Source organism: Eptesicus fuscus, chromosome 5 (assembly GCF_027574615.1).
Source record: "Eptesicus fuscus isolate TK198812 chromosome 5, DD_ASM_mEF_20220401, whole genome shotgun sequence".
NCBI classification, from domain to species: Eukaryota; Metazoa; Chordata; class Mammalia; order Chiroptera; family Vespertilionidae; genus Eptesicus; species Eptesicus fuscus.
Window position 1 is genome coordinate 37,777,058 of NC_072477.1, and position 27,714 is coordinate 37,804,771.

Here is a 27,714-nt window from a genome sequence, read left to right on the forward strand (position 1 = left end):
GAAAATTAGATGTTAGAGGCACTGTGTATGTCCTAAGAAACAAAATAAAGTTTCTTTTATTGAGTATAGTTTATCACTGTTTATTAGCCATCCATTGAAAACCCATCCTGCCTTTATGATATATTATCCTACCTGGTATGTGTTTCATAGGTATCTATTGAATGAATAAAACTCACCAGTACTTACATAGTTTTGCCATATACATCTTTTGATTGAATATGTGGTAGTACTCACAGTATATTTATGGTTATGAAAGGAGTGGTTTATGCCTTTCCATCTTTAAGAATCTCACTAGGAGATTTGGCCACAGGGAAACATGTCTTCCTTATTTCTCAAATTTGGCTACTTGGCCAGCCCCTAAATTTTTTCACCTTCCTGTCTTTTTGCCCTTTTCACTTTTCAGCAGCAAAACACATTTATGACCACTAACCTCATAGCATGGGCCCACCCTCATGTGCATGAGGGCACACCCTGAGTGGAAATGGTATCCTTGTACAGTATATTTTTAGTTATGTTGGGGAGCCAATTAGATTAAGATCTTATTGCTGAGCATCGGGGAGGTTTCACACAGTTCTCTTAATCTTTACTGGACATCTGCTCGTAGGCTACATGAAAAAGCTCCCTACTGAGGTAACCCTCTTTTCTAATTATAGGAGAGAAAAGGCTGAATGCCTAGGTTGCATCCAAAAGCCACCCTGTAGTGCTTAGACAAAGCAGGGCAAGGCTGTGTGTGTGTCCTCCATATTTTGACCGATTCCTTACCTGTAATGCAGAAGCCAAGCCCAAACAGGCCACAGCCTTTTGTTAGGTAGAAATGCCCCAGCCACTGCTTGCTGAAGGGGCAAGTCTTTAGGCAGCTGTTGTTTGTTCCAAATGGATGTACTTTCCTGTCCTCAACCCTCTCCCGATTGCTCACTTCCAGCTCTGCCTGCTAAACCCAAGGGCAGCCTGCCTGTATGCTGTTGCCTGACTGGTACCAGAGATGAGCTGGGCTAATCTATAACTATAAAGTACCTTCAATTCCTGACACTGGGGAGATGATCTCATTCTCCTGAGTGAGGCAGTTAGCCGTGGGAGCTGAACTTGGAAGAATGCCATTGGATGGAGATGAGGCCATGTGCAGCCTACGGAGCAGAGGGAGAGATGCTGCCAGCTGGACACCATAGCATGAAGCAGGCAAGTAGAGACAGCTGAACCGGGAGCCTGCACTGAAGAGACACTCCTGCCTGTTCGGTTCCTAGTGCCTGCTTGGATCCAGGGCCACTCTTCAGAGTCCCATCTTTCTGAGGCCTGGAGGGTCAGTTCTTTCTGGGTGACTACCTGTCTCTCGTTACCAGAAACCCTCCATTCCTTAAGTTGATACATATGGACATGTCTGTTAACAGGCATACAAAAGTACTTAAGTAGTGCTACCTCTGGTTTCATCTGCAGGCCGACGCTCTATCCACTGAGCCAAACTGGTTAGGGCCTATCTTCATTTTTTTTTTCTTTTTTAATATTTTTATTGATTTTTCACAGAAAGGAAGAGAGAGGGATAGAGAGTGAAACATCGAAGAGAGAAACATCGACCAGCTGCCTCCTGCACACCCCCTACTGGGGATTGCCCGCAACCAAGGTACATGCCCCTGACTGGAATCGAACCTGGGACCCTTAGTCCGCAGGCCGACGCTCTATCACTGAGCCAAACTGGTTAGGGCCTATCTTCATTTTTAAGTTTGCTTTTCTTTGATGACTAAAGAGACTTGACTATTTTCTCACATGTTGTTAGCCAACTACAACTGTAAATTGTATAATCCTATCCTTTGTCCATTCATCGACTGGGGTGTTAGAATTTATTTTAGTGAGTTTTCAACCTAAAGCGTGTCCCAAAAAATATATACACACTTTGACAGCTGATAGCTCAATTTTAAAAATGAAATGTATTTTAATATATAGTTTTTTTGGGGGGGGACAATGGTAAGATATGTACACATATAATACCTAAATAAAAAAAGTGAAAAAAAATATATAGTTTTAGGGACACCCTATATTTATTAATCCTTTATCATTTTTAAAAAAATATATATACTTTATTGATTTTTCACAGAGAGGAAGAGAGAGGGATAGAGAGTTAGAAACATCGATGAGAGAGAAACATCGACCAGCTGCCTCTTGCACACCCCCTACTGGGGATGTGCCCACAACCAAGGTACATGCCCTTGACTGACTGGAATCGAACCTGGGGACCTGGGACCCTTGAGTCCGCAGGCCGACGCTCTATCCACTGAGCCAAACCAGTTTTGGCTCCTTTATCATTTTTTTACTGGACATTTCAGCTTCCTTTTTATTTTTGTACTTTTTATGTTTTAAAATTTTTATTCATTTGCATAATTGGTCTGTTGATTGGGTGGGTTGTATGTGTGTTTGTGTGTGTGTGTGTGTGTGAGGTAACTCACTGATTTTTAGTTTAGAAAGTATATGCATGCCCAGAGATTTGACAACTCTATATGTATGTTCTCTTACCACTTTATGACTATCCTTGGATTTACCTAATTATGTGACATAAAGTATTTAAATTATTTATGTACCTCAACCAAGATTTTAACATCACCAAAAATATTTTCCCTAATATTTTGGAATGCCTCTTTTAAAGGTATTCAATTCTTATATGGGATTGTCTCTTTTTCTAGGATAAGAATCCTAATACATTGAAATGTTTGTCATTTTTTGTGCCTCAATCATAGTGATAATTTTTTTTTTTTTTAATTTCTTTATTGATTAAGGTGTCACATATTTGTCCTCATCCCCCCATTCCCATCCCACCCCTCTCCCCACGCATGCCCCAATCCCCTGTTGAACTTAACCGTTGGATAGGCTTATATGCATGCATACAGGTCCTTTGGTTGAACTCTCCCCCTCCCCCCACCCTCCCCCTACCCTCCCGTATCCTCCCTCTGAGGCCCGATAGTCCGATCGATGCCTCCTTGCTTCTGGTTCTGTTCTTGTTCCTCAGTCTATGTTGTTCATCATTTCCTCTAGATGAACGAGATCAAATGTCACTAGATATATACTAATAAGAACTGAATGTGAGACGAGCAATAATATTTATGCTGACAGGCAAATGAATCAATCTGTAGCGAGCTTCCCCCTGGACCAACAGTTCTTTTGAGACCCAATTTCGATGTCCAGTAGTTCCTTATGTGTACATGTCAGCACTGACCCCTCAGCTCTGGATGGTGGACAAATGGTGGTAATGGAGGTCTGACTCCCTCTGGTTTGGTCTCGGCCGATCCGAGGGGCACGGCGTCACCTGGACTAAGGGGCACGTGGCCTCACCCATATCCAAGGGGCGCGTGGTCTCAAACGGGCCTGGGACCCAGCCTCACCCGGATGGATCCAGGGGCGCACGGCCTCACCCGGACCCAGGATCTGGCTTCACCCGTACCCAAGGACACTTGGCCTCTCCCAGACCCAGGGGCACGTGGCCTCACCCGGGCTTAGTTGCACAAGGCCTCACCTGGATCCAGGGACACATGGTCTCTCCCGGACCCAGGGACGCTTGGCCTCTCCCAGACCCAGGGCCACTTGGGCTCACCCGGGCCTAGGTGCACGAGGCCTCATCCGGATCCAGGGACGCATGGTCTCACCCGGACCCAGGGACGCTTGGCCTCTCCCTGACCCAGGGGCACGTGGCCTCACCCGGGCCTAGGTTCACGAGGCCTCACTCGGATCCAGGGACACATGGTCACACCCAGACCCAGGAACGTTTGGCCACTCCCAGACCCAGGGCCACTTGGGCTCACCCGGGCCTAGGTGCACGAGGCCTCATCCGGATCCAGGGACACATGGTCTCACCCGGACCCAGGGACGCTTGGCCTCTCCCAGACCCAGGGCCTCTTGGGCTCACCCGGGCCTAGGTGCACTAGGCCTCACCCGGATCCAGGGACACATGGTCTCGCCCGGACCCAGGGACGCTTGGCCTCTCCCAGACCCAGGGCCACTTGGGCTCACCCGGGCCTAGGTGCACGAGGCCTCACCCGGATCCAGGGACACATGGTCTCACCCGGACCCAGGGACGCTTGGCCTCTCCCAGACCCAGGGCCACTTGGGCTCACCCGGGCCTAGGTGCGCGAGGCCTCACCCGGATCCAGGGACACATGGTCTCACCCGGACCCAGGGACGCTTGGCCTCTCCCAGACCCAGGGCCACTTGGGCTCACCCGGGCCTAGGTGCACGAGGCCTCACCCGGATCCTGGGACACATGGTCTCACCCGGACCCAGGGATGCTTGGCCTCTCCCAGACCCAGGGCCACTTGGGCTCACCCGGGCCTAGGTGCACGAGGCCTCACCCGGATCCAGGGACACATGGTCTCACCCGGACCCAGGGACGCTTGGCCTCTCCCAGACCCAGGGCCACTTGGGCTCACCCGGGCCTAGGTGCACGAGGCCTCACCCGGATCCAGGGACACATGGTCTCACCCGGACCCAGGGACGCTTGGCCTCTCCCAGACCCAGGGCCTCTTGGGCTCACCCGGGCCTAGGCGCACGAGGCCTCATCCGGATCCAGGGACGCATGGTCTCACCCGGACCCAGGGACGCTTGGCCTCTCCCAGACCCAGGGCCACTTGGGCTCACCCGGGCCTAGGTGCACGAGGCCTCATCCGGATCCAGGGACACATGGTCTCACCCGGACCCAGGGACGCTTGGCCTCTCCCAGACCCAGGGCCTCTTGGGCTCACCCGGGCCTAGGTGCACGAGGCCTCATCCGGATCCAGGGACGCATGGTCTCACCCGGACCCAGGGACTCTTGGCCTCTCCCAGACCCAGGGCCACTTGGGCTCACCCGGGCCTAGGTGCACGAGGCCTCACCCGGCTCCTGGGACACATGGTCTCACCCGGACCCAGGGACGCTTGGCCTCTCCCAGACCCAGGGCCACTTGGGCTCACCCGGGCCTAGGTGCACGAGGCCTCACCCGGATCCAGGGACACATGGTCTCACCCGGACCCAGGGACGCTTGGCCTCTCCCAGACCCAGGGCCACTTGGGCTCACCCGGGCCTAGGTGCACGAGGCCTCACCCGGATCCAGGGACACATGGTCTCACCCGGACCCAGGGACGCTTGGCCTCTCCCCGACCCAGGGCCACTTGGGCTCACCCGGGCCTAGGTGCACGAGGCCTCACCCGGATCCAGGGACACATGGTCTCACCCGGACCCAGGGACGCTTGGCCTCACCCCGACCCAGGGCCACTTGGGCTCACCCGGGCCTAGGTGCACTAGGCCTCATCCGGATCCAGGGACGCATGGTCTCACCCGGACCCAGGGACGCTTGGCCTCTCCCAGACCCAGGGCCACTTGGGCTCACCCGGGCCTAGGTGCACGAGGCCTCACCCGGATCCAGGGACACATGGTCTCACCCGGACCCAGGGACGCTTGGCCTCTCCCAGACCCAGGGCCACTTGGGCTCACCCGGGCCTAGGTGCACAAGGCATCACCCGGATCCAGGGACACATGGTCTCACCCGGACCCAGGGACGCTTGGCCTCTCCCAGACCCAGGGCCACTTGGGCTCACCCGGGCCTAGGTGCACGAGGCCTCATCCGGATCCAGGGACGCATGGTCTCGCCCGGACCCAGGGACGCTTGGCCTCTCCCAGACCCAGGGGCACGTGGCCTCACCCGGGCCTAGGTGCACGAGGCCTCACCCGGATCCAGGGACACTTGGTCTCACCCGCACCCAGGGACGCTTGGCCTCTCCCAGACCCAGGGCCACTTGGGCTCACCCGGGCCTAGGTGCACGCAGCCTCACCCGGATCCAGGGACACATGGTCTCGCCTGGACCCAGGGGTGTGTGGGCTCTCCCAGACCCAGGGGCGCTTGGCCTCGCCCGGGCATGGGGTCCAGCGTCATCCGGGTCCAGGGGCACTTGGCCTCACCCGGACCCGGAGTCCGGCCTCACCTGGACCCAGGGACATGTGGCCTCACCTAGACCCAGGGACGTGAGGCCTCACTTATACCCAGAGGCGTGTGACCACACCCGAGTCCAGAGGCGCGCAACCCCGCCCGCACCCAGGTCTCAGCGGGGCCCCGTCTTCCCAATCCCAATTCCTGCCGGTCAATCCCCCCTCAGCAATTCCCCTGGCCATCCTTCCAGAGCTCCAGTATGGCTGCTGCAGAACTCGTCGGGCGGCGGCTCGGCGAAGTTCCGGTGCACCCGGTGCATGGCGGTGGGCCAGTCTGGCGTCGCTGCGTCGGCCCTTGGGTCTGCATAGGTGGCCGGTCGCCGAGCATGCGCACCTGGCCGCTTCCGGGGCGTTGAGATTCTTGACGGACTCAGAGGTCAGCAAGCGCGGAGTCTCCCACCCCATGTCTCATAGGGGCTCGTCTGTCCGTGTTTGGCTGCCAGTGGAGCCGTCCCCTCAGCCGGAGACCGCCGGGGGAACTGCGCCGAGCACGTTCCAGGCCGCTGTTGTATCGCCTGAGCCATAGTTCTTTTGTGTCGCCTGAGCCGTAGTTCTTAAAGTGTGGTCTTTGGGTCACCGGCATCAGCATCATCCCACATACCCCTCTTTTATTCTAGTTGTAGAGCATCTACTCAGCCAGCCCTATGGTGGTCTTGGATGGTGTCTGCTCTGCTCTCTTGTCGTAGTCTCAAAGTTGTTGTGGTAGGCAACAATCAGGCTTCCGCCCTATGCCTCCATCTTGGTCCTCCTTTGTATAGTAAAGTCTTGATTGTTGTTGGTGTCACTGGGGGGGGCTCTCTTTGTCTATAAAGGAAGAGTTGCTGTGCAGGAGACACGTTTATGGGCCGGGTCTTGGTGCAGCAAAGCTTTGGCGCTCACTGAATATTCCCGTTGAATGTGTCCCTTATGCACGTGGTTGAAATCTGGTGTCATCTCCCATAGACCACTAGATGCCCTCGTTTCTGGGTCTCCAATGGGGTGTAGATCAGCTACTGCCTTAGGCACTCAGCAAGGATTACAGCAAAAACTGTAGTTTCTTCCTCCTGTCTGAGTGGCCCTGGAGCAGTCCGACTAGAACAGCAGATCATCTGGTCTGCTGCCAGAGGGCAGGCCACCCACATGCACAAGCCGTTGCTTGGGGCGCAGGTGTGCCTGCAAGACTTGCGGGGCAGGTCTTCAAAACATGCGGGGCGGGTCCCAGGGCGGGGCGGGGTCTCAGGGCGCCAACAGGCCATGGTGCGGCGAGCCTCGATGGCTGTGAGTCTGGTCCTTCTGCCTTCCATGTATCTAAGTCCCCTCGTTCCGCACTCCAGCGCAGCAAACACTGATTGCTGGGCGCACCTCTGCAAGAGTCCCGCCTCTCCCCGCAGGCATCAGGGTCTCCCGGGGTTCGCCAGAAGATGGGTTTCAGGGTGATGGAGAGCTAATCTCCCTTAGGTTTGGAACAAAAGCCCCTTTCCCCCGCCACCAGCCAGACCCACGCACTTCCACACCTCATCCCCTCCGATTTCGCTGGGTGCGAGGCAACAGAACAGCCTTTAACCTCCGCCGCCATCTTTTTCAAACTTCTCAATTTGTACTTCTTAATCCCTTCATTTCAGTCAACTCTACTGAAGTCTAGCGCCGCCGGGAGGTGCAGGGAAAGGGCGCCCGGCCTCCGTCCGGTGCGCGGTGCGCGCGTCCCGCGGAACCAGGCGCGCGAGGGCTGCGCGGCTGGGATGGGCGCTGGGCGGCCGCCGAGCTCCAGGCACCGCCATCACCGTGTTCCGGACGTCGCCGCCGCGGCGTCCCCCCAATTTATACTTTTTAATCCCCTGAATTCAGTCAACTCTACTGAAGTCTAGCGCCGCCGGGAGGTGCACGGAGAGGGCGCCCGGGCCTCCGTCCGGTGTGCGGGGCGCACGGCCCGCGGGACCAGGCGCGCGGGGGCTGCGCGGCGGGGACGGGTGCTGGGAGGCCGCCGGGCTCCGGGCGCCGCCGCTGCGGCGGCGTCCCCAGCGTCCCGGGCCGGGCGGCCTGCGGGGGCGGCGGAGTTGCGAAAGTGAGTGAGTTTCCCAGGGTTTCGCCCGGAATGGGGTTCAGTGCAATCGGAGCCGGTGCTCAGCGCACTCCGGAGCCTTTATCTCCTTCCTGCCAGTGAACTCCGGCCAGGTCATCAGCCGCCCCCTCCTCTCCGGTTCCATCCTCCCCGCAGGCGCGTGTGCTCGTGTCTCCGCCCGTTTCTCCATACCTCAGGCTTTTACGGCTTCCCCGACTGTCCCCGTGGCCTTCTCCTTCCCCCCAGCTGTGGGCATTTCAGTCCGCCAGCTCTCCTGTGGTTCTGGACGATGTCCGTTCTGACCTCTAGTTGTATTTTTGAAATTGTTGTGCCCGGCTGCAGGTTAGGTGTTTAACCTATGCCGCCATCTTGGTTCTCCATGATAGTGATAATTTTTGCAGCACTATAAAATGTTTTCAAAACTCATAAGGCTAATTTCTTTTTACCTTTTTTTTTTTTCAAATATTGACTTATTATTTTCATGTATTTATTTTTTAAGGTGAACTTTAAAATAATTTTGTTCCAAATCTCATTGGGACTTAGGTTATAATTGTGCTAATTAATTATAAATTAATTTGGGAGAAAATGACATCTTTAAAAACTTCAATCAAGAAAAATATTTTTTTTTTTATGTACCTCTAATTTTTCTCAGTTAAGTGGTATAAAATTTATTTTCATATTGGTAGCACACACTCCTTGTTGAAGTTTCTGGGTATTTATGCTAATCTGGCTCTAGTCATTGGATTAATTATGAGATTACTCATAATAATGGATTGACTGACCCAGAGATGGCCGTACTGTTGAGCCTCATTGAGACTGGAATATGGCTTGGGACTTGGAAGCACCCAGCTCTCGCTCTATGGACAGTTTTCTAGTTTTCGTATCAAAAGCAGAAGTTGGTTGATCTTTTGCCACTAGCATATTAAAGTATCTCCCTGCCTAGTTCCATGTTCCTGCGGTTGAACCACCTAGCCATTTACTTGTTACTCTTTTCTCATTCTCACTGCTTTGGCTTACTCAAAACCAATTTGACTTCCCTTCACCCATGGCCCATGTTGGCCCTTCCTGCCTCGCAGCCACTCTCACATTATTAATTCAGATTCAGTTCCCTTTACAATCCTTAGGCCTCTGGGTGGTAACGGCTCCTGGCTTTGCTGGCTGCAGAGTACCACATCTTCCCTTGTTAGTTTCCTTCAGCCCTGCCCACACCATTGCACACAGTCCAGAGAATTGCAATGTGGTACATGGCTGGACCGGCACCTGTTCCAGGTCTAGCCTGGCCAGGACATGCCCAGCTTCCAAAGGCGAGAGTCCTGATAATGTTGGAGGTGAGAGATGGAATCTCATTACTGTTCTTCTAGCCTGTGGCCCACTCTGAGAAACAGAATGGTGCTAGTCCAATAGAACTGGAGGAAAATGAATTCTTTCCAAATGATAAACTTTTTACTTACAAAAAGTTACAAAATGTTTCTCCTCCTCCTCCTCCTCCTCCTCCTCCCCTCTCCTTCCCTCTCTCTCCTCCTCCTCTTCTTTTTTTTCTTCTTTTGCCATGAGTGAGAACTTTATTGCTCCAAGCACTTTACATGAATGCCAAAAAGCACAATCATCTCAACTTCTCAACTAATGCACTGCACAGACGCTTCCCAGGTTGCACCTTCAGCAAGACAGATGCATTTCAGTGGCAGTAGCTGCATGTGCTTGAGCTTCCTCAGCTGCATCCCTGGGCACACTTGGCACAGCCCAGGGGTAGCAGGAGCAGCGGCTTTTTCAACATGTTTTACAGTTGCAAGTTGTGCATTTGCAGTCATCTCTACAGATGCATATTCCTCCAGACAGGCAGGAGCATTGCCTGGGGTCCATGGTCCAGGCGTCTGAGAGGCTCTGTCTGTGCTGGGGAAGGGAGCCTCTAAAAAATGTTTCTAATAACACTATATAAAAATTTAAAAGTGTATAACTGAAAGGTTAAGCACAAAAGAGTGTAAAATTCAAAGATTAACCAACGATAAAACAGATGCCCATGCACTCATTTTTCCAGCCTGATTACCACATATAGAAGCCCTGGGAATGGTGGTCAGCACTAGCTGAATAGCATTTGAATGCTCCAGGACTTGCGGATTATCTGCAAACATTTGCTTCTTTTTTCCATGTTTTCCCAAGCCAGTGCGGTTATTAGACTTCCAATGTCAGGCTCTCTGACGTTTCAGGGTCTAATGAGGTTGGCATAAATTGACATGAACAGCAGATACAAATAGCAACCAAGCAGTGAACGTGTGAAACTTTTATTATTGATTTTTAATAACCTCCCATTTTTCTTTAAAAAAAAAAAAAAAGAGGCAGGCCCCCAGTTTAGCTACTTTACTTCTGCTGAGACATGGTTTTGATCTACTCATAAATAACATGCGTTATGGGACCAACGTACTCTGGGATTCCTCTTACCGTGGGGTTCTGCTGACTGCTTTCTCTTTCGTGTCTCCCCACTCGTGGACTTGCCCTCTGTCGCTGAGTGTCCTTGCATATGTCACACTCAAACCCCAGAGGGACAAAGAATCTGTGTGGTCAGCAGGAGGATGCTGTGCTGCTTTGGCGGAACATTGGCCAGCTGCCCCTCCTCAGTGTTAGTGTAGATGGGATACATTTACAAAAACGGGGCTGAATCTCATGGTTTGACTTGGACAGTTCCCCGAAAAATGTTTACCCCGAGACTGCATCTGCCCCTCATTAGAGTATGAGTTCTCCTGGACAAATATTGCCCAATGCTATGCTTTCTGTGCTATGCTTTCTGTGGCCTGTAGTATTAAAAAGTCTCTGACACCTTTCTTTCTCTCACCATGGTGTCCAATCAGCCAAATCCTGCTGAACTTATCTCCCAAGCACTTAAATATGTCCACTCCTTTCTCTCCCAGCTTCCTCTGCTTTAGTCAGAGCCACAGCCACTTTTGCCAGGACCATTGCTGTGAGCTCCTTGCTTCCGATTTCATGATCCTAATCAGGGCCCTGGTGCACAGTTGGGCAGTTTGTATACTACACTCAGGTGGCTGGCCCAGGAGGTTGGTGGGGCTGAAGAACAGCCTGCACTCCTGTGCCCTGGTGTGGACCTCTGTTTATCTGGAGAGAATATCTTTGTATTAATTAATTCAAATAAGTAAAATGTAAAGTTCAATTCCTCAGTCATACTAGCCACACTGCAAATGCTCAATAGCCACAATTACTTGTGGCTACAGGACTGGACAGTGCAGATAAAATTTCCACGATTGCAGGAAGTTCTGTTGGACAGAACTGGATAGACTCTGTTTCTAAACCATTTGCTGTGCAATTTGCTAGAGTGAGCAATCTTTAATGGAAATCTAAACATGTCCCTCTCTTGCTTAAAAGCCTTCAATGATTTCTGCTTCCGCTAGCAATGATCAGTTAGCAGGGAGTGAACCAATTTTGTGGGTCACAACCAGTATTAAAAACAAAACAGCAAAACAGAAAAAAAAGAAAGCACGTATGAGTCTTAGTATTGTTTGATGAAATTTTTGTTTCAGCTATATCTGTATCTCCTTGTCTCTATATCCAGATGTCCATCTCCCTATATTTCAGAGTCTATATGATATTCTACTTGGTTGCAATGGAAAAAGTCACTAAGCTTTCTTTCCTTTCTTTCAACTCTGTGTCTTTGAATTGTCTCCTTTGAACTGACTGCTGATCCCACCTTCTCTTTAGACAACTTTATCTAGACAACTTAAGAAACAGGAATCCTGCCTTGAACGCTCCAGGGCGGTCTGCGTGCCCTCTCATAACTCCCCGCAGACTTCCCTTGACGGGGTTAGAATTCTGTCATGATTTATTTAGGTTTATTGCGGAAAGTAAACTAAGTTCTTTAAGTGCAAGTATTATCTTACTCATATTTGTACTTCAAATAAGAAGCACAGTACTTGGAACATACTAGGCTCTCATAAAAAAAATATTTGTTCCAAAAAAAAAATTTGTTCAAAGAATTAACACGGTAGGGCAGGAAAAAGCCATCAGCTGTGCGGACAATATAAGTGCGACGCGGCCTTCTGCCATCAGAGGGCGCCGGCGCACCCGGGCCAGTGCGCAGGCGCGCTGGGAGGGCGGGTGCCGCGGCGGCGGCGGCAGCGGCGGCGGCGGCGGTCTAGGCTGTGGCCGGGGGAAGTGAATGGTTTTACCCAGAGGGCCCTGCGCCGCCTTTCTCCGCTGGCACCGCCGCCGCTCCCTGCTCCTCCTCCCCGGCCATGGCGTTCACGTTCGCGGCCTTCTGCTACATGCTGGCGCTGCTGCTCACCGCCGCACTCATCTTCTTCGCCATCTGGCACGTGAGTAGCCGGCGCCGGGGGTGGGGGGCGGGGGGAGGGCGACGCGGCGGCGCTGCCTGTTCTCGCGCCGGGCCCACCGCGGTCGAGGTGGCCCTGGACCCCCTGGGTCTGCGCTCCGGAGAGTGGGGCGGGGCGGGTGGCGCAGGCCGCGCCGCCGAGGTCTGAGCCCTCGCTCCGCAGGCCCGGGGCTGCAGGTCGTGGGAGGGACGGGCGTGCGGTGCTGCCACGGAGGCGCCCGCCGGTCCCGGCGCAGGCCGCGCGCCGCTGCTCTGCTCCCGCCTCGTGGGTGGGGCGGCCGCCGTCCTGACGGCCCTGCGGACCCCGCTTCCAGGCGCGGACGCTCGGCCGGCCCACCGCACCCCCGCACCCCCATACCCCTACATCCCCGCATCCCCGCATCCCCGGGGAGGACGTCACGGGCTCAGAGTCGTGCTGTGTACTTAGCGGAAAGGGAGTTTTCCGAATTATTAATACAGGTTGATTTTCTTTTCGGGTTTCGGCGGGAGCCTGGCCCTGATGAGATGGTTGTAACCTATTTGAGATGAAGTCCCAGCTCTGCTTTCCAGCACTTGTCGGGTGCTCTTCAAGTAGAATCACTGTTTTCGGGTTGTTTCCTAGTGAACTTTGATGCTGGATTGATTGCTCTGTTGACCTCATCTCCGAACTTTTCCCCTAAATCATACTTTGACCGCCAGTTTCTCAAGAGACAGTTCCCAGCCACCTCTGTATTCTGGGTAACTTGACTTGGTAAAGGTAGTTTTACTTTGATTTTGAAAATGCTCAGAAACCTTAAGTTTCCTCTTTTGCTAACATGCTGCAGGATAGAAAGCACATCCTTACTGATCCCGGGAAGGAACCAGTAAGTTCCCGGTGACATTAGTTCTGCAAGAGATTTTTAAGGAATTCTGTTCCTCTAGCGCAAGATGAGAAGCAGCCCTCAGGGAATCAGCATTCATTAAAAATGTACCTTGTATTTGCTTCTGCCACTCCCCCGTCCCCCCTATCGTCCAGTATCTTCCGGATTATTGGTCTTAGTTTGAATGATTGGGCATGTTCACTGGAATGTCAATTTTAAGTCTGGTTTTATACCCATAACAAGGATTTGTTTAATGGAACATACAGTGACAGGGTCATTGAAAGAGCTGCAGTGTCTTGTGCAGAAATAATGTCCAAGGTAGAGTGATATCACAAACCCATTTCCTTTTGCTCAAGAGTTCGATTATGTTTACAATTGTTAAGACCTCGACTGTTGGTGTAGTAGGGGATGCTTCTGTCGGCTAAGTCACGGCTCCCTCAAAATGCGTGTCAGTAGGAACCAGTAACTTAAAGAGCATTTTAGGCTCTTTGGTGGAAGAACACTAAGTACAGATAATTTGGGAGGTAGACTATCTCCATCTTAGTAATAAGCCTCCAGTGGAACTGAAACGCGGTTCCCTTCTCTCTGTAGATGTGGATTTAAGTCACTTCCTGCATGATGGGTGCTCTTTGTTTTCTGAGTGATGAGGCTTTTTAGAAGAGAGCTGTGGATGGCTTTTTTACACTTTGAACCAAGTCGTGGAAAACCTGAACTGTATTTTTAAAAAATGGGTAATTTAGTTTTAGCTTTGAAATGAATCTGTGTCCGGGCAGATAATAATTTTAAGTCCTATTTTAGAACTTAAAAAAAAATTTGTTTGTATTCCACATATTAGTGGAAAGCTTTTATCCTTAGGGATTTCTTGGTAGTTCAGAGGATTAAACATCCTTTGGGAACAGATTCAGAATTCTAAATAAATAAATAAACAAACACACACACAAATAAATAGTTTTAATTCTCCAGAACCTTCAGTTTATTGTCTTAGGTACTTTAAATATCTTTCAGAAGACTTCATGTGGAAGTTTCAAGTATAAATTCACAAAATCCTGTTTAAATTAATCATATGGTAGATTTAAAAAAATATATATATTTTTATTGATTTCAGAGAGGAAGGGAGAGGGAGAGATTTAGAGAAATAGCAATGATGAGAAAGAATCATTGATCGGCTGCCTCCTGCACACCCCCTACTGGGGATCAAGCCCAAAACCCAGGCATGTACCCTTGACCGGAATCGAACCCGGGACCCTTCAGTCCGGAGGGCCAACACTCTATCCACTAAGCCATACCGGCTAGGACTGGTAGATTTTTTTTAAAAAATATATATTTTTATTGATTTCAGAGAAGGGAGAGGGAGAGAGAGAAACATCAGTGATGAACTGGGTGTTGCCTTGGAGGTTGGGATGGGCTGCGCCTTGGAGAGGATCAACATGCCTTTGGCTAGAGATTTACTACATCCGTCCTAGGAAGAGGAAAAGAAAAAACATAAAAAGAAACGGCTAGTTCAAAGTCCAAATTCTTATTTTATGGATGTAAAATGTCCAGGTTGCTACAAGATCACCACGGTTTTCAGCCATGCTCAGACAGTGGTTCTTTGCGTAGGTTGTTCAACAGTGTTGTGCCAGCCAACAGGAGGAAAGGCTAGACTCTCGGAAGGGTGTTCATTTAGAAGAAAGCAACACTGATGATCCACACAGCTTCCTGAATTTGGGTTATATCACAACAAAGCCTTATCAGTTTAGTAATTCTAGTTAATCTACCAGGATAATGTAATTACATTTAATTTTGTAAGTATACAACAGTGATCTCCTATTTTGGTGTCAATTTTTCAATAAAGTTTTGATTATGGGAAAACAAAACAAAACAAAAAAACATCAATGATGAGAGAGAATCATTGATTGGCTGCCTCCTGAATGCCCCACACTGAGGATTGAGCCCACAACCCAGGCAGATGCCCTGACCGGGAATCGAACTGGTGACCTCTTGGTTCCTGGGTCGACACTCAACTGCTGAGCCACACCCGGCTGGGCACTGGTAGATGTTTTTTATGCTGATCGTCACTTCTGTCAGTTCAGTCCTAATTCATGTGATTAATGCTCTGTGGGGAATAGAGTTGGGAGCACAGATTTGTTTGAAAGCTAAACATTCAGAAGTCATTCCCTAAGGATGTACATCAGATTTGAAGATAGCCTGAATTGGGTAGTTTGGTATTTTTAGGGATTTATCTGTTTTTATTGTGTTTGCACTTCTGTGGAAAATTTTGTGAACATCTTTGTCCAGACACACAATCACAAAAGATTTGAAATCACAAAAGATTCTTAACTTAAGAATCTTTTGAGAAAAGTTTTGGAAACTAGCTTATAGAACTTAAACAGAAACCCATTCATCATCATACTTATTAAAAGATCCCTTGAAATCACCTGAAAGAAATGTTCAATTTAAAAAAAAGGTCAGTTTTAAGACATACGTTTTGGACTCTGCTGTTAAATTGATCTTGTTTTAGGCAAGTAATTGTATTTGTGATTATGGTTCTTGTCTTGAACTTTATTATTAAAATGCATTGGGGATATGACAGAGCTAATATCAGGTGAGTGACTAGTTCATAAATGATCAGAAGATAGTATCTTCTAATTGTACATTTATATTTTTAACATTTATATATGTTAGGAATCATTAGCAGAGGAAAATGCCTTTTGCTGAGTCCTGTACTTTTTTTTAGCATAGGGCTATTTTTCTTTTTTCCCTTTTTACATTCAATAAATATTGATTAAACACTTAAGTATGTGCCAGGCACTCTTTAGACCCTAGGGCACAGCAGAAAAAAGCTTTGCTTTTATGGAGTTTACATTTTAATTATTTTCCTTCTATTCCTATTTTAGTTAGAATTTTTATTAGGTTAGGTTGGTGAGTTTTATAACATCCTAGAAATTAAAAAAACACATTTTTATGAAGCTAAAAACCTTAATAGGGAAATAAACCAGCATATTAAAATCTAGAAATATATGACTCCATTGGTTACTGGTAATATTGAGTAACACTGCCACATACTAGTATATAAGCTATTTGTAACTAGCTATTTGTAACCCACCAAAGGGCAGATTAGGTTCTGTTCCCCAGGTAACTAGTGCCAGCAACTAAAATAGCTCCCCCATGAACGTGGTGCCTTTGACTTCTTGTTTGACACCTATCTTAGCATCACAAAGTGGTCCATTACCCCCTTTTGATTTGTTAGTACATTTTAACTTTGAAGCTCTGTGTTTAGTGACCCTACATGTTAAAGCCACAATTCTCTAGAGTCTGGACAAAAGCATTTTTGCCATGCATTTTAAGTGGATGCCATCTCTCTCCCCTTATCGCATTTATAAGTGTTTCACTCATCACACTTTGAAAAACTGGCCTTACCCGGCCTTACCCTTACACAGTCTTTGGTGACCAGGTAAAATGACCTGCATGAGTTCATGAACGGAGGTCAGATTGGTCACTTTTACAGTGGCCTTGAACAGGACTCTGCTCAGGTGAATTGGAACAAGATACCTCTTGGGGCAAAAGAATCCTTCCTCCTGAACAGATACGGCCTCTGGGTGCCGAGTCTAGTGCAGAGCCCATGCCAGGGTGCTTGGCAGCAGGTCATGGGATGGCCAGGAGCCCTTTGTCCTGTGCAGAAACTGCGCTCCTGCATGGGTGGTCCTGCCCGTGAAGTTGAATAGTCCCCAGTTTCTCTACTTTGAGACCATTTTTTGCATTTCCAGATCGAAGCAGGACTTTGAAATGTATGTGTTGGGGCACAAACGGGAACAAACTGAAGCATGCGAGTCCATCTCTAGTGTCCCATTGAACACTGTGAGGAGGGTGGGGCATGCACAGATGATTAAAAACACTTCACCCTGATGGGCACAGTCTGGTGGGAGACACAGTCTGTATGTAAAAGTGTGAGGGATGCCATATTGGTAGCATTAGATAGCCCTGTGCTCTGTAGAGATTTGACAGATAGGCACTTATATCTGCCCAAGGGATGAGTTGACGTAGGAAGAAGGTTTTTTAGGATAGAGTTTTGATGAATAGTTGTGGCTGGGACGAAGATAATTTCAAGTCAAAATAACTTGAAAGAGGCATAGAAAACAATTGAAAATTGAAGGTATTTATCACAGTAATATCAGATCATGTTAATGATAATATAAAAGTGTTTTCAGTTCTTTAAGTCTGATTCTAGTTATTTATTAGCACACAATTGAGTTTATTGTAAATCAGTGTACATGTAATGTTTGCTTTTTTATTAACTTTATTCAGTTATTTGATGATGGGGCAGGTTTGTTGCATCTTTTTATTAAAACAAGAGGTCCTAACTGTTTAAATTCTATTTTAGATTATAGCATTTGATGAGCTGAAGACTGATTACAAGAATCCTATAGACCAGTGTAATACCCTGAATCCTGTAAGTTATAATATCGGAGTTTTCTTTAGATTTTAAAACCATTTTTGCTTTTAACTTGATATAATTTGAAAATGGCCAATATTCTCAGTAGCATGGTATATTTGTATTTTTTGAAACAGACTTAAAAAATATTCTTTTTCCTGTCCTGCTTGACTGTTCTGACTATTATTAATCTGCTGGTGATCTTGTCAGCTGTCACACTAACATTCTTCCAATCTGCTTTTTACATTGTCGGCCAAAGACAGTTGAAAAGGTCAAAAAGATTAAAAGAGTCAAAATTGCATTAAAGGTGTGTACTGCTTTTTAGTTTAATGTTTTCCTGCTACATTCATTTCATGGGGAGGGTTAGGGCATTTGTATTTGTAAAATGTTATGTTCAGTGTGCTTGTTCATATGCTTGTTGAGGTTTATGCTTTCATGAAATGTCATGTTTTATGCAAATGCTTGCTGGCCCTGCCAAGTAGGGAAAGCTGTTAAATGCTTATGCGTTTTTTAAAAAATATTATAGCTATAGGCACTTCTATGTTGAATTATTTGGTACAATGTTTGACAGTTGGTTAACATAAAATGACTTGAATGGATGGTAAGATTATTTACCTGTTGTTACTTGGGAGTCTTTAGTATCCTATCTAGTTTTATCTTTAATTATGTCTGCTCTGGAATTAATTCTGTTTCAGCTGATGTTTATTCAGAGCCTTTTAGGTAGATAGCTCTGTTCTTTGGCTCTGGAATCTTGCAGTAATGCTGACCTATTGACTCATACTGCCAGAATTTTGTGGATAATTTGTATACAATTATCTACATAGTTGTTTCTAATACATATCCACTATAAATTTCTAAAACAGACCTGTCTTATACTAGGTTCTGATGGGTTTAATTATAATGTAGCTCCATTGTGCTTGGGGATTCTCTCTATATTTTTACTTCATTTACTTACCTCATTTAGAAAGATTCCCCTTTAGCCTGTAGGTTTGATTTTACCTAGCTGGTCAGAAACTGAAAGGTGGTTTGTAAGAAAGCATTGGGTACTTTAAGATATAGTATACTATAATTCATCTTTAAAAATTACTTCGTGAAGATGAGAGCTTGTGTCAACTTCAGTTGTATAATGCCGTAATTCACTAGCTTACTAGAGGGATTTTATTTGGAAAAGGATCTATAACTGATTTTCAACCAGTGTGTAGCAAGAGTTTTTAAAACATGCAATACATGACTATTTAATCAAGGGCACTGACCTCTTCTTCCTTAGATTGTCAAATAAAAAATGACAACAGATAAAACAGTAGCCATCGGTGTGAATGAATCAAAATTATAGCTATTTTTTTTTCAGATAGGCAAAATATATCTTTTTTTAGTGTGCCACAGAATTTTAGTAATTAGTTTATGTGTGCCACAAGTTGAAAAAGGTTGAAAGTTGCTATTCTATAAAGTTAGTTTGCTACTTTATTATTGTTTCTTAGATAAATATGAATGATGGAATAGATTTCTAGTTTGGCTTTAAAGACTGTTAAAGTATGACGAGTATATACATTTAAAAGTATTAGCTTACTAATTGTTTCTCTGCTCTTATGAAACAAAATATAAGATGACTGTCTTTTCATTGGAAAGTAATAATGTTCATTGGAAAACATCTTAACACACTATTACAAGAAATTTAGAAACTGAAGTTTCTCCTTTTGTCATATGTTTAATATTAGTATTCTGTCTTTGGCTTTTCACTACTTCAAAAAAGCAAATCATGATGAGAATAATAATAGCTGAAATCAGATGAGTGCTTTCCTGGGTCCCAGCCTCTGAGCTGAGCATCTTATCTTGGGTTTTGTCATCCAGTTCTCATGACAGTTTATTTTCATGAATAGGAGAATAAACAGGCTTATCGAGATTAAAGCACCTTGCTCAAGGTTACACAGCTAAGGTAAAACCAGAATTTGAACCCAACAACCTGATTGTTAAGCTCATCCTCTTGTATTTTCCTACTTTACTACAAATTTAAGAGGGACTAATTTCACTTTAACATATGTGATTTCTGGCTTTTCTTAATGGAAAGAAATTCTCATTTAGAGAAGACGTGTTTGGGATATCCTAATGCTGCAATATGTTGGGAGGAAGTTTTTATACAAGCACAGGTTGTATTTCGGATTGGGTGCCGAAAATTAGCTTAATAGCAGTGCATCTGACAGTTTTCCCTATTAAAGTTTTGTTTTGACAATTCTGCCAAAGTATGAGGGAAGACAAATAAAATTATTTTTAAAAATGTGAGCCTTAACTAGAGAATATATTGATTTGTATGTATCATTTCGCCATATTGCATGAGGTATTTTTTTCTGGAAGTTTTTGTATAAATGCTGTTTCCTAAGTGGAATAACTTTTATGTCACTTATGGGAAAATTTTGTCATTAAAGAACAATCAGAGAGGACTGGTTTTTATGATAGGTGCATAATAAAAGTTTCTGGACTTTTTTTTTTTTGAGGAGGAGGGGTGTGGCATTTGTTTCATATTAGAACTGGTAGAGTTGCAGATTATTTTCACTGTCACTAAAGTATATTGTTTAAGGTCAGTAGGGATCATACTTTCAAAATCATTCTCTCCCCATACCTCAGCCTGTAAGTGTAGGGCAAAAACTTGGGTGATAATTCATATTGTTAGATATTAATGGGCTTTTAGAGGGCCAATTTTAATTATCTTTATTTAAAAGAAAAATCCCATAATTTAAACTAGGATTGTAAATAGCAGCTGTAGTAGAACTCCTAATAAAATGTCTTTTTTTCTTGGTTTGTCCTGGTTGTAGTCAGAGTTTTAAAGATTTCCTATGGACATTTTCTTTAGAGACTGTAGATGTTTAACTTTGATGTTAAATAAATGCTAGCTTTTAAAGGTTCATGCTATTTACAAGTTTATATACTTAAGTTTGTAGAAAATACCTGGTTGGTGGTGTGGAAAAATTAGTTTTATTGGGATTTCATTTAAAATAATATTCATTAAAAACTTCTCTCTGTACCTTTAAATTGGAAAAGTTAATTTGGCAGTATTAGAAAATCGGCTTGAATGTAGAGTATAACTATTATTTCTACAGCTATGGTTTCCCCTAGGAAAGATCTGATAATGTTGAGGATTCATATAATTTGGTATGATGCAAACATTTGAGAAACTGCTTTGCAGCTGTGATTTACAGGAAGTTCTTTGGCTGCAACTTGCAATGAAAGGTGTTATTTTTAAAAAAATATATTTTTATTGATTTCAGAGTGGAAGGGAAAGGGAGAGAGAGATAGAAACCTCATTGATGACAGAGAATCATTGATTGGATGTCTCCTGCACACCCCACACTGGGGATCGAACCTGTAACCTCAGCATGTGCCCTGACCGGGAATCAAACCGGGACATCCTGGTTCATAGGTCATCACTCAACCACTGAGCTAGCTGGCTGGGTGGTGTTGGTATTTTTATTTACAAAGTCATTAGGCTGAAATCTTTAGGATGAGAAAGATAATTTAAAACAAAGCATTAACTCCTGGTCATTTTATAAAAAGCATTTTGCTTGAATTGATTTTTCCTCACTTAATACTACCTACTACCAAAAGATTTATTTTGTTCTTAAGTTCTGAGCTTCTACTGGTCTGCACTGTCTTTCATTGGAAAGCAGGCTTAAGGAAGGCCGTGTACGAATGGAAGGGCAGGAACTGGGGAAAATTCTAATTTCTTGGGTCAGAGCTGTCTTTTCCCTCCTACATTGCAGAAAGCACATCATTTGTATTTGTGCATATTAGTATTCTTTCCTCCCTGACTGTGCTGAGATTATTGGCTGTTGGCTTTCCATTGAAAAATTACTTTGTGGTAATGTGATGTGGTTTGTTAAATACTGTATATGTAGCATTCTGGGTTACTGTTAAAGGCTTAAAAACACTAATGTGTAAACTTCTAAAGGGGAGTTTTGTTTTTGTGGATTTTTTAAAATATCATGTTGCATGTGATCAGATATCTCATTTTTGTAATTTTATCATTTTTGAATAGTAGAAAGAAAAAGTATTCCAATTGATCAGCAAATAACTAAACAATCATCTGGGTGGTAACTTTGTATAATATAACCTATTGCTTTAAGAATTTGAGTTTTAAAGTTTAGGTTTTATCTTATTCTTTTAGTGCAAGCTGTATCCTCTTATCCACTTGCTTGCAATCCTGCTTTGGTAAAAGTTAAATATGGGAATGAAACTCAGTAGTTTCATCTTAGAGTCTAGGAAAACAGTAATTTTTCATTATGGAAACTTGGTTGCCACCTGCTTTCCAAGTTAACAGTTGACTGAACGCCCAGGCGTTTTGATAACTGGCTTGTGTTTTTCTTCCAGCTTGTACTTCCAGAGTACCTCATCCATGCTTTCTTCTGTGTCATGTTTCTTTGTGCAGCAGAGTGGCTTACCCTGGGTCTCAATATGCCCCTCTTGGCATATCATATTTGGAGGTAATATTTAGATATACTTCTAATACTTTTCCTAGTTAAATTATACTGTAGTTAATACGGTTTTCTTACTTGCTAGTTACCTAAATAAAAACTGGAAATTAGTTGGCCTTTATTTTAAAAATCAAGTGGATGAGCAAATAACTGATTTACTACACTTCTTAGACTCTAGAGAGTTTGCTTTATTACTCTTGAAAGGTGTTTTTTTTTTAATGAGGTATAACTTACATACAATACTGTGCAAAGTCTGAAGTGTACAGCTCAATGAATTTATCCATATGTATATACCCGCGAAACCACCACCAGATCGAGACATACACCAGTTCCAGCCCCATCCCAGTCTGTTACCCCTGTGCTTCCCAAAGAGAACTACTGACTTCTAAAACCTTACATTAATTTTGCCCTTCTTTGAACTTCATATAAATTCAAACTTTAATGTGGTTATTTATAAAAGATATTCATATTTCATAACTTTTAAAAGTTCTACCTGATCTACATAGAGTTTTTTGTCTTAGATGTAAAAATGACATTGCCCTTGATTTTAGGCAATATATACTGAAGAAGTGTTTAAGAGTAAAATGATATCACATCTATAGCTGAACTCTGAAATGGTCAAAAAAAGTATGCATAGTTAGAGATAAAATGAGAAAGAGAAGGATAGAGCAAATATGGTAAGTGTAAACATTTGGAATGTCTGGGTGAAGTGTTCTTGTACCTTTTCTGTAAGTAAAATTATGTTAAAATAAAACGTTAAATCTTATATACTTTTTACAGTTATTCCTATTTTTCTTGGATTTCTGATAAAGTGTAGAGGAGACCAGATGTGACTTCTTTAGCTGTCCTGTTCTGCTCATTTAGGGGCTGTAGTTTTAAAATTAAGATGATGAAAGGAAAGAACTCCATCTCTAAAAGTATTCTTTCCTATGTGGACCAAACATTAGGGAGAAAACCCTCCTTCCCATCCTGAAGGTTTGCTCCCTTTCTGAGTGGCTGATAGACTGTGTTTATTACAGGTATATGAGTAGACCAGTGATGAGTGGACCAGGACTCTATGACCCTACAACCATCATGAATGCTGATATTCTAGCATACTGTCAGAAAGAAGGATGGTGCAAATTAGCTTTTTATCTTCTAGCCTTTTTTTACTACTTATACGGGTAAGTTTAAAAAATAAAATAAAAATGTGATATTTCACTTTGCTGTCTAAAATGTTTGCAGGCATTATGATCTTAACACCTGAGAATCCACTTGAAGAATAACTCAGTGTCTTGAATGGTGGTAACTGCTAATGACAGTGCACACCAGCCAGTTCACATGGAATGTGAATATACTGGTACTTGTCAAAGCAGCCAACTGGTGTGCTGTCAGAAGCAGATAATTTGGCCAGCTACTTTCTGAGTTTTCAGGTTCATTCAGTTAGTGAAGGACCATCCTCATTCTTTATGGTAAGGTGATGGCATTGAGAGGATATGGCTTGGTGAGTTTGAAAAAAAAAAAAAAAGTCTCGAGATTGTGTTTAATTTTTTTTTTTCTATCATGCTTCATAAATTGTATATGCTGTGCCCTTTATCTTATAGTTTGATTAATCTGAATTGGATGAATGAAAAACAGTTCTATCTTATAGGATGGTGTAATTATCAATTTTCCCCCCTTCCTACCATGATAGATTCATGTCATTCCTTTATACTAGGGTTTCTCAACCTTGGCACTGTTGACATTTTAGGCTGGGTAAATCTTGGTTGTGGGGAGCAGTCCTGTGCATTGTAGGATACTTAGCAGCATCTGTGTCCACTAGCCAGTAGCACCCCGCCCCAGTTGTAATAACCAAAAATGTCTCCTGTGGGGCAGATTGCGCTGCATGAGAAGCACTGCTCTGAGTGTACTGTAGGTGAAATAAAATGGCTGCTTATTAAAACTAGAAAAGGACATTGTCAGGTGGAACTATAACTTTTCTTTAAGTGGTATAAATAAACTTTTCTCATCTTTTATTGCTTTATATTTAGCTAGAGAGGGCTTTCCATCTGACTTTCAAAATCTGAGGGAAATTAGCTGTATGAGGTGTAATTGTTATAACTAGCTTCCATTTCCTCCTACTTGTTACTTGAAAACTTGCTAAGTATTACATTGTAAGTTTATATTCATGTTCTCTTTATATCATATGCATTTCCATTGTAGAAAAGGATGCATGAAAGTCTTGACTGGAATATGCCTTTAGAGGTTATAATTGTGAAAATGAGTATCTCTTTTACTGTTACCTACAGATGTCACTCACATGAAACAAAGAAAGCGAATCAGTTCTGAAAAGTGAAGTTCCGTGTGTCATCCCAATTTCTTGTTTTTATTTTTAAGTTTCTGTAACAAATGTCTAGAACAGTGCTAGCATATAGTAGACACTTAAAACTTTACTGAAAGAAATGAATGATTGGATAAATCACTGGAGATGTACAGTGTTGGAAAATGTTCACCAGGAGGTGGTGATTTCCGTTTTAAATTGAGTTTGCTCACCTCCTTGGTTTGCGTTTTCATTTAGAGATACATGGTTCTGAAGCATGCTATGCCTATATAGCATGTAGAATTGTCTGGCAGTCTTTAAGCCTAAATCAAATGGATATTGCTTTTCATTTTGCTTGTTTGTCCCCTTTTCTTTCCTTTTTTTTTTTTTAATCCCTGTTGCTGTTGCCTAGAGCCTTTCTCTAATGGGAAAGTTCCTTAACTGACCATTCCTATCTGTAAAATGGGGTTAGTAATAGTACTCACCTCTTAGGACTGCTCGGGGCATTCACGGAGGTCATATATGAGGACCTGACACGGCCCGGCAGGAAGTGACCCCTTGGAGACTCACTTCTATTAATAGACTCAACTCCCACGTGTGGTATTTTGGATTTCTCTAAGCTCAGATCCCCCATTGAGCTTTCAGCTGTGCTCTTCTACTTGCTAAGATGGGAAAGGAATAGGGAACAACTATTGCACCAAGCTAAGTCCTACCTTAGGCAAAAGTCCATAAATGCCAGTTAAAATCATGTTTGAACTTGTTGGTCTTTTTATGTTCTGTGATGGTGTGATACCACAGACTTGCTTGCTCTATGGAACAGAGTCAACTTTTTGGCGCTCTTAGTTTTTATAATGAGGAATGTTTGAATTAACAGCCTTTTCCTTCTTTTCAGCATGATCTATGTCTTGGTGAGCTCTTAGAACAACACACAGAAGAAGTGGTCCAGTTAAAATGCATGCAAAAAGCCACCAAACGAAGGGATTCTATCCAGCAAGATCCTGTTTCCAAGAGTAGCCTATGGAATCTGATCAGTTACATTAAAAAATGACTCCTTATTTTTTAAATGTTTCCACATTTTTTGCTTGTGGAAAGACTGTTTTAATATGTTATACTCGGATAAAGAATTTAAATGAATTACGTATAAATTATAGTAAAGTGATTACCTCTGGTGTTGACAGGTTGGAACTTGCACTCCTTAAGGAACAGCCATGATCCCTTGAATGATTGCATTAATTATTGTCCTTAGTCCATTGGAAGCTTTTGTTTATAGGAACTTGTTTTGGTTTTAATGAAATGCCATCTAATTACAAATAGCTGTAGATGACCAGGTGCTTCTGATGAACTGAAAACATATATCTGATCTGTGGGAAACTTCATGGGTTTCCTCATCTATCATGTAGATGATTATATAAGGATACATTAAAAAAATAAGAAGAGTGGGATTTTTCCCCTTTAACTTGAATATTATCCCTGTATATTGCATGAATGAGAGATTTCCCATATTTCCATCACAGTAATATACTTGCTTTAATTCTTAAGCATAAGTGAATATGATATAAAAACATATGCTGAATTACTTATGAAGAATGCATTTAAAGCTATTTTAAATGTGTTTTAATTTGTAAGACATTACTTATTAAGAAATTGGTTATTATACTTACTGTCCTAATCTGGTGGTAAAGGTAGTCTTAAGAGTTTGCAAGTACTTCAGATTTACAAAACGGTATGAAAGAGAATACTGTATAACCGCCCTGCTGTTCCTTTAGTGCAATACAATAAAATTCTGAAATTAAGACTTTCAGTGCATTGTTTTAAAGATTACAAATAGCAATTTCATAAACTTGCTTAACCCACAATAAAGACATATTACTGTCAGTTTTTAAAAAATAGAGAATTACATTGTTTTTTGTTTAATACTACGTCTGGATCTAAAAAGGAAGATTTCTAAGTGACTAAGCACATTACCTTCTGTTGTCACTTGTCATGATTCATAACCATTGATGGCACAACTGTCATTTTTCTTACCAACTTAAAAAAATTGTAGCACTTATAAGTTGTAAATTTTTTTTGCCTTTTTCAAACAGCAGGTTTTAAGATAAAATGACTTAATTTTTGTTTAGGCAGTTAAATTATGGCTTGCATATTTTCATAAGCATTTTTGTGTTGCATTTGGGATGAGGATTTTAAGGCAATTGAAAATAGTGTAAATGGATAAGTTTCTTAAACAATGAAAACCAATATATAGAAATAGCATGTAGTGATCAAGGGTGTTTATGGATATCTTTGTAGAAATCTATAAGAAAAATGCTTCCTCTCGTTTGGGAGAGTAGCTGTACTGTTTGGGATTGGGTAATGGAGGAGAGTATGTTGAAGAAGAGGATGTAGAAACAGGAGAATGAGAAGAGTCACACCATTTCATAATGAGAAGTTTTACAGACCTTGTATATTATATTATAGCCTGGGGAACACCTCGAGGGAACTGACTGTTGGTCAGTTCCTGCAGTAAACTAGTTGCCAAGCACAGCTAGGCATTGAAAATTCATGCTCTGAATATGAAGTCTCATTCAGTTTAAGATCCACCTGATTATATTAGTACCCACTCCTGATTTTTCTTTCTTGTTCACAACTACTTGTGATCATGAGAGACCCGGCCAAGTCTATCCACCAGATAGGTTTCCTGGGCTTTCATAAATAATCCTGTCCAAGTATTTTTAAAACCTTTATAAGTTTTAAAAAATATCCTTTTAATAATATATTCTGGAATATTCAGGACTAATGCAGGGTTTGCTGGTTGCAATTTGTGGAAGCCACCTTCTCATGCTTTAAAAACTAGATATGGCCCTAGCTGGTTTGGCTCAGTGGATAGAGCGTCGGCCTGTGGACTGAAGGGTTCCGGGTTTGATTCTGGTCAAGGGCACATGCCCGGTTTGCGGGCTCGATCCCCAGAGGGGGAAGTGCAAGAGGCAGCCAATCAATGATTCCCTGTCATCACTGATGTTTCTATCTCTCTCTCCCTCTCCCTTCCTCTCTGAAATCAATAAAATGTATTTAAAAAATTTAAAAAATACAACAAAAATTAGATATGTAGTCCTTAGCTGACTCCTCAAAGATGATTGATCGTGAAGGTCACCCATCTTGGTGGTAGGTTGTTAGTTCCTAGGCATGTAAGTGATTAGAACATTGAGTACTTGGATGGTCTCTCAATATCTACTCATCTTTACCTTTTCTAGTGTTTTATGCAATTTAATCCCTTACAGGAGTAAGCAGAAACAAAATTGCATTTGACAATATCCCATTAACTCTTTCCTTTGCTCTGAATTTAATTTGTGCTGCCACCCTCCCCACCCCCCCTTTAATCTGTTTTGTTTTTGTGTTAATCCTCACTAGATATTTTTCCATTTATTTTTAGAT

General features: G+C 44.0%; 1 protein-coding gene and 1 pseudogene across 1 annotated transcript; both read left to right on the forward strand.

Moving 5' to 3' along the window:
• Positions 1 to 12,073: 12,073 nt before the first annotated feature.
• Positions 12,074 to 26,104, forward strand: CNIH1 (cornichon family AMPA receptor auxiliary protein 1). Its single transcript, XM_008139035.3, has 5 exons — positions 12,074 to 12,295; positions 17,512 to 17,580; positions 21,922 to 22,034; positions 23,045 to 23,188; positions 25,196 to 26,104. The coding sequence occupies exons 1-5, from the start codon at positions 12,215 to 12,217 to the stop codon at positions 25,221 to 25,223; spliced, it is 435 nt and encodes a 144-aa protein (XP_008137257.1). The 5' UTR covers positions 12,074 to 12,214; the 3' UTR covers positions 25,224 to 26,104.
• On the forward strand, positions 14,552 to 15,006 carry LOC114230637 (40S ribosomal protein S27-like; annotated as a pseudogene).
• Positions 26,105 to 27,714: the final 1,610 nt, after the last annotated feature.

Coding starts and splice junctions, on each gene's coding strand:
- CNIH1 (XM_008139035.3), top strand. CDS start 12,215: ATGGCGTTCACGTTCGCGGCCTTCTGCTACATGCTGGCGCTGCTGCTC. Junction 12,296..17,511: donor TCTTCTTCGCCATCTGGCAC/GTGAGTAGCCGG, acceptor ATTCTATTTTAG/ATTATAGCATTTGATGAGCT. Junction 17,581..21,921: donor AGTGTAATACCCTGAATCCT/GTAAGTTATAAT, acceptor TTTTTCTTCCAG/CTTGTACTTCCAGAGTACCT.